The sequence below is a fragment of the Arachis hypogaea genome, chromosome 20 (genome assembly GCF_003086295.3).
Source record: "Arachis hypogaea cultivar Tifrunner chromosome 20, arahy.Tifrunner.gnm2.J5K5, whole genome shotgun sequence".
NCBI classification, from domain to species: Eukaryota; Viridiplantae; Streptophyta; class Magnoliopsida; order Fabales; family Fabaceae; genus Arachis; species Arachis hypogaea.
In genome coordinates this window covers 204,985-214,253 of record NC_092055.1, presented here as the reverse complement: position 1 = coordinate 214,253, position 9,269 = coordinate 204,985, and the positions used below count along the sequence as shown (strand labels likewise).

General features: G+C 38.9%; 3 protein-coding genes across 5 annotated transcripts; 2 read left to right on the top strand and 1 right to left on the bottom strand.

Annotated features, from left to right (window-relative positions):
* The first annotated feature begins 87 nt into the window (after nucleotides 1-87).
* LOC112782505 (RING-H2 finger protein ATL52-like) lies at nucleotides 88-594 on the top strand. The gene has a single exon (XM_025824917.2). The coding sequence runs from the start codon at nucleotides 88-90 to the stop codon at nucleotides 592-594; it is 507 nt and encodes a 168-aa protein (XP_025680702.1).
* A 664-nt stretch (nucleotides 595-1,258) lies between these two features.
* LOC112782502 (probable polyamine transporter At1g31830) lies at nucleotides 1,259-3,692 on the top strand. 3 transcript variants are annotated; one of them, XM_025824913.2, is made up of 2 exons: nucleotides 1,259-1,561; nucleotides 1,920-3,692. In XM_025824913.2, exon 2 carries the CDS (start codon nucleotides 1,968-1,970, stop codon nucleotides 3,381-3,383), a length of 1,416 nt encoding a protein of 471 aa, XP_025680698.1. In that variant the 5' UTR covers nucleotides 1,259-1,561; nucleotides 1,920-1,967; the 3' UTR covers nucleotides 3,384-3,692. The 3 variants fall into 3 exon arrangements, with proteins under 3 accessions (XP_025680698.1, XP_025680697.1, XP_025680695.1); XM_025824912.2 differs by having other exon boundaries at nucleotides 1,382-1,822; XM_025824910.2 differs by having other exon boundaries at nucleotides 1,479-1,759.
* A 732-nt stretch (nucleotides 3,693-4,424) lies between these two features.
* LOC112782501 (protein NPG1) lies at nucleotides 4,425-8,556 on the bottom strand. Its single transcript, XM_025824909.3, has 6 exons — nucleotides 8,302-8,556; nucleotides 7,708-7,870; nucleotides 6,926-7,166; nucleotides 5,626-6,836; nucleotides 5,280-5,424; nucleotides 4,425-5,091 (listed from the first exon to the last, which is right to left on the bottom strand). Exons 2-6 carry the CDS (start codon nucleotides 7,858-7,860, stop codon nucleotides 4,772-4,774), a joined length of 2,070 nt encoding a protein of 689 aa, XP_025680694.1. The 5' UTR covers nucleotides 7,861-7,870; nucleotides 8,302-8,556; the 3' UTR covers nucleotides 4,425-4,771.
* Between the last annotated feature and the right edge of the window lie 713 nt (nucleotides 8,557-9,269).

Genomic DNA, 9,269 nt, shown 5'->3' with positions numbered 1-9,269 from the left:
CAGCTATGTATTCCTTGATCTAATCCAATTACTCCAAGATCATCACCCTCGCCTATATCCCCGCAAATTAAAGTGGGGGAATTAAACATGGCGGATGGTGATGATGGTGGGGGTGGTGGTTTTTTATTCAATAGCAATGTTAGTTCCGTGCTAGCTGGCATGGGTTCAGCTTTGATTGTGCTGCTACTATACCGATGCATGTCCATGTTCTTGTGCATCCGCCATCCTCTCACAACTGAACAAGAGCAGGCTCGGTCCCCGCCGGCCGGCACCCAATCTAGTACTTTGATGAATTCGGTGGCGCATATGATCCCATCCCACAAGTACGACAAGAAAGATGATGATTGCACAACATGTGCAGTGTGCTTGGGAGAGTTCGAGGAGGGTGATGAGTTGAGGAGGATGCCAGAGTGCATGCACTCTTTCCATGTCCCATGCATTGATATGTGGCTCCGTTCTCATTCAACTTGTCCCATTTGCCGTGCTCATGCCACACCCTCTTCTAACCATCACTTCAATCACACCACCATTGATATGGATTTCATGCAACGTATTCTTCTCCAAGGTGGCCATGCTCCCATGCTCATGATGTAGTCAAATGTCATCTATAATATTTTTGGTTTAATCCAATTGCATATACTCTTCATACTCTGTAAATTGTAATAAATAAGTTTTAGACAACCATGCATATATACTATCAAAGTCTTTTAGCTATAGGATCTTTAATTTGAGATTGTTTTTTTCTTTTACTGTGAAACTGGTTATTCAGAAAGAAAAAAATAAAAAACTGACCTTTTCCTTTCCTACGGTAACAATTCAATATATATACTTTTTGGTGGTTTTTGTTATCTCTAGATAAATATGAAAAAAACTATATCATTTGAATTATTATTTGTTGGCTAAAATAGTTCTTAAACTATACCATTTGAATTATCATTTGTTGGCTAAAATAGTTCTATTTAAGAGTTATGAATTTTAGTTTATTTATTTATACAACTTGAATTCATCAATACTTTTTCCAGAGAAGTATAGTATCTCTAAATTCGTGGCCAAAAAATAATTTGGCAAAATTGAGGTTAAATAAATATTTTATATAAGATGAAAATTCAGGTGAAGTGGACTTTACGTAAAGTTGATATATGAGAGGCGTTAGATAAAACTTTAGTCAAATCAGTCAAATTATGTAATAGCTCTCAAGTATCAACTGCACCTGAGTTTCAACCCTTTATATAATACATCCATATTGATAGAGCGACCATTTTTTTTTTCAAATCATTCAAACAAATAATATACCACAAACTACTTTTCAATTTTCGTTATATACAGCAGACAATTTTATTTAATTTTGGATAAGATTAAAATGTTGAGCTTAATTTTCACTATCGATTCGATGAACGTAGGCTTTCTGCTTTGCTCTGAGTTTGCTTTTGTTTTGTATGTTCTTGGGAATGGTGACTGTGCAGCTGAACTTGGCATCTTCTCCTAAACCCTTGGATTCTTCAATGGAACAACCCTTCTCCTTTAGCTTTTCCACCCTCCAACGCTTTCCTCATCTTCCCTGGTTTGTTCTTATTCCCATTTCCTTTTCTTCTTTCCCTCTCTTTTCTGCGCGTTTTCTTTCATGCTTTCACCAATTCAATTGATATTTCATGCGGTTTTGATCCATGCGATTCTGCTACAGCCAAAATTCAACTTTTTTACTTCAACTTTTTAGCCTCTGCATGAATGAATGAATGAATCGATGGATCGAATTTTGATGGTAAATAAATTTGTCCAAGCCTGATCTTTTTCTTAAACTGCCATGTATTTGACTGGCTTTAAGGTATTTGGTACCTTTAGAATTATGTTTTAGTTTTTGTTTAATTTCTGAGATTGAGAACACTTTTTTCCCCCCTACTGTGTGTGGGTTGTGTGTGCAGAAATTGAGAATTGCAGTTGATAATAGGCAACAAGGTTCTGAAGCAATTATGGGGGTCTCCAATGGTGATGAATATGTGGCAGTTGGTGAGTCACCCTCTCCAGAGAGAAGAAACCATGCTAGGAAAGTTTCAGTTCTTCCTTTGGTGTTCCTCATATTTTATGAAGTATCTGGTGGACCCTTTGGGGTTGAGGACACTGTGAAGGCAGCAGGTCCTCTCTTGTCCCTTGTAGGATTCTTGGTTTTCCCACTCATATGGAGTGTTCCTGAGGCCCTCATCACTGCTGAGATGGGTACCATGTTCCCTGAGAACAGTGGCTATGTGGTTTGGGTCTCTTCTGCTTTAGGGGACTATTGGGGGTTTCAGCAAGGTTGGATGAAATGGCTTAGTGGTGTGATTGATAATGCTTTGTATCCAGTGCTGTTTCTTGATTATCTTAAATCAGGAATCCCTGCATTAGGTAATGGAGTTCCAAGGGTTGTTGCTACATGGGGTTTGACTTTTGTTCTCACTTACTTGAACTATAGGGGTTTAACCATTGTTGGTTGGGTTGCCGTGTTCTTGGGGATTTTCTCACTCCTTCCATTCGTTTTTATGGGATTACTGGCCATTCCTGACTTGAAACCCTCGAGATGGTATGTGGCAAATGTGGATGATATTGATTGGAATTTGTATCTGAATACTCTATTTTGGAACCTTAATTATTGGGACTCCATAAGTACTCTTGCCGGAGAAGTGGAAAATCCAAAGAAAACTCTTCCCAAGGCTCTCTTTTATGCTTTGATCTTGGTGGTTCTGGGGTATTTTCTCCCTCTTCTAGTCGGCACTGGTGCTGTCCCCCTCAATCGGGAGTTGTGGACAGATGGATACTTCTCAGATATTGCGATGATTGTTGGAGGAGTTTGGTTGAGATGGTGGCTTCAGGCTGCTGCCGCCATGTCAAATATGGGAATGTTTGTTGCCGAAATGAGCAGCGACTCTTTCCAACTTCTAGGGATGGCTGAGAGGGCAATGTTGCCCGAGTTCTTCAACAAGAGATCACGCTATGGAACACCTCTTATTGGAATCCTCTTTTCAGCCTCTGGAGTAATCCTGCTGTCATGGTTGAGCTTTCAGGAGATTGTGGCTGCCGAGAATTTCTTGTACTGCTTCGGAATGATCCTGGAGTTTATTGCGTTTGTAGTGTTGAGGATCAAGCAGCCAAATGCACCTAGGCCTTACAAGATTCCGGGGGGAACAGCTGGAATGATTATCATGTGCATTCCTCCCACAATATTGATCTGTGTGGTGCTGGCATTCTCCTCCTTCAAAGTAATGGTTATAAGCCTCGTTGCCACGGCAATTGGCCTTGTGTTGCAGCCCTGCCTCAAATTTCTGGAGAAAAAGAGATGGATGAAATTCTCAGTGAGTTCTGAGCTTCCCGATCTTGACAACGAGGACAACATTCAGCCTTTGGTTCATTGAGTTTATGCAAAGAGATGAGCTGAGAAGATTCCAGACTCCAGTATTCCACCACCATGTGTTACGTGCTGTCCAAACCAAAGTAGGAGACGATAATACATGCATTTTCTAAGCTCAATGATCATAGTCATAGAGAGAGCAACTTTGCATTCTTTCTGCCGTTGGCATTTTCATCTTCTACAATATGTTGTCTCCACTAAGTTGTTTATCTATGTTTATATTAGCAGTTAGAAACCTGAATATGAGTTTTAAGATTGTTTCATAAGATTAATTTTATTTGGTTTCCCTGATCAGATTTCGGGATTAAGCTAATATTTGCCCAGACACTCGAACTCAGTAGTTAATATCTCTTGGTTCCACCAAATATATAAGAATGTTTCTTACCTGTTCTAGCAAATCAGTTTATTGAACGGGGAAATAATCAACCGTTATTGAGGACTTAACTTGTGCATTAACGGAAGGTTTATTAACCAAAGAACTTGTATCCATAGGTTTTAAGTGAATGCTCGCAAAAAATTGCCCTTAATGATGTTTCTCATGAATACCCTGGACCAACCAAAGCTTGTAATCCTTGACAGTTTCACACTTCAGTTTCCAAACTCAAGTTGCTTTCAATACCCTACCACTTGAGTTTGAGGATGTCAGAGTCAAGCCTGTATAAATGAAGTTCAACAATAACACCAGCTTCCAGTTCAACAATTAACCTCCAACTACCATTTATACTTACTTTCCTTGACTTTGTTGCTCACTGTAATCTAAAAGTAGCTTCGTTGTTCTTGTTGTATACACACATGTAAATACACATCAACATTATTCTCTGTTCTACTCAATCTCATATTCTAAAAAATAAAATGGATTTAATATCCAAGAACAACACAATAATAATAATAACAATAACAACTACTTGTTAAAATACTTGAACTTTAAACCCCCCCCCCTCTCTTTCTCTCTCTCCCTTTCCTTCTTTATTTATGCAATTTGGTTAGCATTGATTTAAATTCTTACTAAATGAAAACTCTCTTCAACTGAAACAAAATATGGTCATGACCGTGAAAAAAAAATTATATATATGATAAATCTTGGTTAAGCATCATACATTTACAAGACTGCACAAAGTGAACAACTTTAAAATCTCCCCTAAGTACTTTACAATTCATCCATCCTACCACCGGATTAATCAAATATCCCTCAACTTATTTTCGCCTAAGTAATGTTTAAATTCAATCCTCTTTTTCTCTTTTTTTTTTTTTCTCCCTCCTTTGAACCTAGTTTGTGATGAGAATAATCCATAACAAAAAGGAGTTAAAAGAAATAGGATACAGTTTCAAAACTGATAATGAAAGGGTGAGAATATATGAAAGCATAGCATAGCATTTAGTGACGGAATGCAATCACAGCAGAGTGCTGAAACTTTCAATGGGATCTGTTTCTTCAAGCATGAATGCTGCCTGGAAGCAATCAGCAGCATCGGCCATTCGGCCATCAGACTTGTGTGTCAGTCCCAAGTGATACCAAGCCATACGATTTGTTGGTTCGACTCTGAGTGCATCGGTAAGCAGGCTTCTAGCAGCAGGCAAAGCTTTCGGACCCATTTTCATCATCAAAGCACCCATCAATATCTTGCTTGGAACATGGCTTGATTCAAGTACTGTAGCATTTGTTGCAGTGGCCAGAGCTTCTTGATCTTGTCCGCGGCCGTCTAACATAACACCTGGTGAAATCACAAAATAGAAACCATCACAAGATAAAAAAAAAAATATTATTCTATAGCCTTCTGACTGATTCCAGCTTCTGATGGGATTATGCTCTACCAACAGATAAAGGATCTGTTCTTGCCTCACAAAGTATGTTCAACATGCCAAAATAGAAAATCTAACAGCAAAAAGGTTCTGTTCTTGCCTTCAGTGTGAGCTGTAGCTGCTGAGTGCTCCTTTAATTCTCTGGCCTTTTGCAAACATATTTCAGCATCCTTCCAGTGAGAAAGGCTTGCATATAAATTTGCGAGGCCATGCCAGACATCATATTCGTCTACCTTGTCATCCACCTGCGAAGAGTTAATAATAAAGGTGAAAAATCATTTCAATGATTAGTCATACAAAGCTTCACACATATCTGTTGGGGAAAACCGATTCAATTTTTCATTCAATCATTTTAAACAACAATTTGATATAATGTGACTAGCTATTATCAAATTTAAATAAACTAAGGGCTGGAAGAGACAAAAAGTTGGCACACAGAATATTACCTGTGAACTAATTCTGAGAGGTCCAAAGGATTTCCTCTGGGCTTGAACCAATGCAAGAAGGTATCGGTAAGTTTCAATAGCATCCATGGGTCGTGATTGGGAAATCTTCAGCTTCGCTTTCAACCTGAGAAGTGGACCTTGCTCCCATTTTGCAGTCTCATCTAAAGCAGCATCTGTCACCACTTCAGCCTCTGAAAATCTTTTCTGTGCAGACAAAACTAGAGCCAGCAATCTCCATCCTTTCAATACAGATCCACCAGTTTCATCAAAGAACTGCTTCGCATAGCGTAAAGCTGCAGGCAGATTTCGGTGCTCTGCATATAGAACAGCTAACTCAAAAATTAGATCAGAATTCTTTTGCTCCAATCTAGCTGCCTCGTCCAATGATTGGAGAGCTTTGGCCTGAAGATGAGACCTCTCGTAGTCAGAGGAAGCAGCCTTAGCTTGCTTTCCCAGGCAAAGTCCCAACATCCGAAGGCTTACACCTCTTAAATGCTCGTCTAGACCCCGAGCATTATTGACTGCCCTCTGGGCATAGCCTGCACCCTCTGCAGCAAGATGAGGATCCTCACTGCAAATTCTAGCAGCCAATAATAATGCTATCATGTCATTCGGTCGTTCATGTCGGTGCAGAGACTTTCTTAGCAGATCCAATGCAGTTTTGCTTTGTCCAGCTGCACTGAGAGACAGTGCTAATGAATTCCAACGGTCAATACGATGATATACACCAGGAATCAACTCTTCAAGTTGTTTTGCTAAAACAGAGGTTTGGCCACATGCTGAAAGTGCAAATGTCAGGTGTTCCATTACCGAGGGGTCCCATTTTGTCTTTCCAAGACAAAACTTTCTCACAAGAATCATTAGAAGCAGAATCGCCTCTTCCAGATTATTTTTAGGTACATATGACCCTTCAGTCTGAACTGCCAAACTGGGTGGATTTGCCTCCACCCCGCTGTACAGCAAAAACATAGCAAATGCTTTCTGAATTCTTGCACAGCAATCATTATCAAGGTTCCATTGACTAAGAAGGGAATTCCTATATGCAGATATTGCCTCGGGATAGCAACCGGCCTCTTTCCAAAGCTCTGGAAGGAGCTCTACGGCATGGCTAACTATCTCTTGCAATTTATTGTCCACTTGAGCATCAGGTATACCTTGAGAAAATATCTTTTCAACAGCATCAAGTACACGCTTGCACTCACTAGCAGCATCTACATTATCAATGTGACTCAAATTTCAAAAATAAATAAAAAAAATAGAGAAGGATTGGAGCAATTATTCCTGTTCAGAAAAAAATTACCAGTGAACTTTCCCAGCTTTTGTAGAGACTTGGATTTTAAGAAGATGGCTTCGAGCACCAAACTAGCAGCATGCTGAGAGCTCGTGGAAGTTGAGCCACCTCCTTTCTTGGCTGGTTTATCAGAAAGGGAAGATTGCAATCGCTGTATGGCTGCTTGAAGATCTATCCCATCAAACACACGAAGAGCCCCTTCGACATTACCTCGTTGATACTCTAGCTTTCCAAGAAGAGCTCTTGCTTCCTGTTAAAATTTAACAGATCATATAGTGTAGCCCAAGCATGTGATTGAATTATTGAAGGAAAAATAAATGAATACAAGAACAAACAGGGCATGTAAGATCTTCATATTTATTAAATTACTAAAGATAATGGTAATTGACAAGTATTGCCATATGCAATGTAAGAATGGGACCTGGCATCAGAGTCTTGTACCCCAAGACAAATCACTTGTCTCGATAGCTAGCTCCAGAATGGGGATAGCAGGGGGACAAAGTGCAGAATTCTTGTTTAGACAATTAGTTAGGCTAATGAGTAACATCTCATTTACACAATACACTTGCGGATGTGACACAAGATGGTTAAAAATAAAACAAGTGTTCTTTGAAAAAGTAATGAAATGATTGCTGCAATCATTAGGCAACAAAAAAGGCATGACATCAAATATCAGCTTTCTCCATGGTTCTCTGAAATTACTACTTTACAATACAAAATCGTAAAGCAACAAAATCCAGGTCTTGCCAAATAACTACCATAAAGCATAGAATTAGAAAACAAAATTTGACCTCAAAATTGAGAGACAAGCCTTCTCGCAATGCTGATTCTGCTTCTTGAATATTCCCTTCATCAAGCTTAGCCTCAACTTCTGATGTTTTAATGCTGTTTCCATTTGCACGCACCTCTCGAACCGACGAACCCCCACTCTCACCAGACTCCATCAATCATTTCCTGCACACACACACACATTCATTCACCGTTTCCTCATAATAAGTCTCTTTTATTTGTTCCCTAAACCCCGTTCAGCTTCAACCCATTCATTCCTCACATCACACATCAAACTTCCAAATATATTTTAAAAAAAAAAAAAAGAAAAGGTTTCAGAAGAAATATAACGAAATCAGGGAAGAACCCTGTCTGAAACGACACCGTTTCCCACGACATTGCTTCGGAACGGATCGAAAACAATGCCATTCGAGGCTGGATCGTTTCTTGGTGTGATTAGGTTCGATTAAGAAAATGCTAAAAGAATGAAACTTTAGGCTATGAGGAATCAAACTTGTGAGTCAAAATGAATTGGGAAAAAAATACAGATCTAGAGAGGAATGTGGGAAATGCAAGAAAATGGTGGAGAAAGAAAAAACGACCGTAGTAGAACTCACCGAAAAAGAACAAACCAATGCAGGTTAGGAAGAAAGTTGAGGAAAAAATGCTACAATGTTTTCTGAAACGCGATCTTGGGTTCCTTCGGAATTGGACTTTGTTGTTTGTTGTTTTGTTGAGATTTGATCAAAAATGTGTTCCAAGGGAAGAGGAGCTGCCTTAGTTTTGTTTTGTCTTTTGTTGTGAGAGAGAACGAAAATAAAAGTAATAAAATTACCAAAAAAAAAAAAAAAAAAACGGAAGAAAAACAAACCAAAGTACCATACCGAAGTACTAATAAATAATAATGAGTGACAACAAGTTAAAAAGGAAAATGGGAAGGGTGATGAGTTGGTCGGGTCAACACAAAAAGTTACTATTTTTTCAAAAATTTTAATGACTATAAATTATAATAATAGGATGAGAAAGTATAAGGAGCCAATGTAATTAGTGTATAATGTGTATAATGAAAATATTTTTTAAAGGAAAAGTATATGAAACCAAAAGGTGATCAGCCAAAAAGTAAACAAAACCGTTTAATTAGAATCACTTTTTGAATAATATGTTTGAAAACTGCTCCTAGGATCACGGAGCACAAACCAAAACCCGATTTTTCATGAAGCCCAAACACATTTTGGCTGGTTTTTGGCTGATATGCTTTTGGTTCCCTAGTTGTTCTAATATTAAATGATAATTAAATTAATTAATTATAAAATTATTTTCAATTTTAAATCCAAAACAAATAAGAATTCTAAATAGTTACCAACACCTCCAACCGCTCTCTCTCACTCTCTCTCTCTTTCTCTATTCTCTCTCATCCTCCCTCATCACCAACCCGGTGCATGGTTGTTGCTCAACATCCACCGCCACGGCGCTGCATGACCTGAAGCTTTCATCAACGCCGATCAGAACTGCAGCACTCAACCGCCTTCGTCGGCCTGTCTCCACGCAGTACCCTGCACGGTGTGCGCATTTGCCTGACTACTAC

Bases quoted from the DNA above. Each gene is read 5' to 3' on its own strand.
- LOC112782505 (XM_025824917.2), top strand. From the start codon at position 88: ATGGCGGATGGTGATGATGGTGGGGGTGGTGGTTTTTTATTCAATAGC.
- LOC112782502 (XM_025824910.2), top strand. From the start codon at position 1,730: ATGAATGAATCGATGGATCGAATTTTGATG. The intron at 1,760-1,919 runs GTAAATAAATTT...TTGTGTGTGCAG, and splicing joins CGATGGATCGAATTTTGATG to AAATTGAGAATTGCAGTTGA.
- LOC112782501 (XM_025824909.3), bottom strand. From the start codon at position 7,860: ATGGAGTCTGGTGAGAGTGGGGGTTCGTCGGTTCGAGAGGTGCGTGCA. The intron at 6,837-6,925 runs GTAATTTTTTTC...TTGATAATGTAG, and splicing joins AAAGCTGGGAAAGTTCACTG to ATGCTGCTAGTGAGTGCAAG. The intron at 5,425-5,625 runs GTAATATTCTGT...AACTCTTCGCAG, and splicing joins CTCTCAGAATTAGTTCACAG to GTGGATGACAAGGTAGACGA.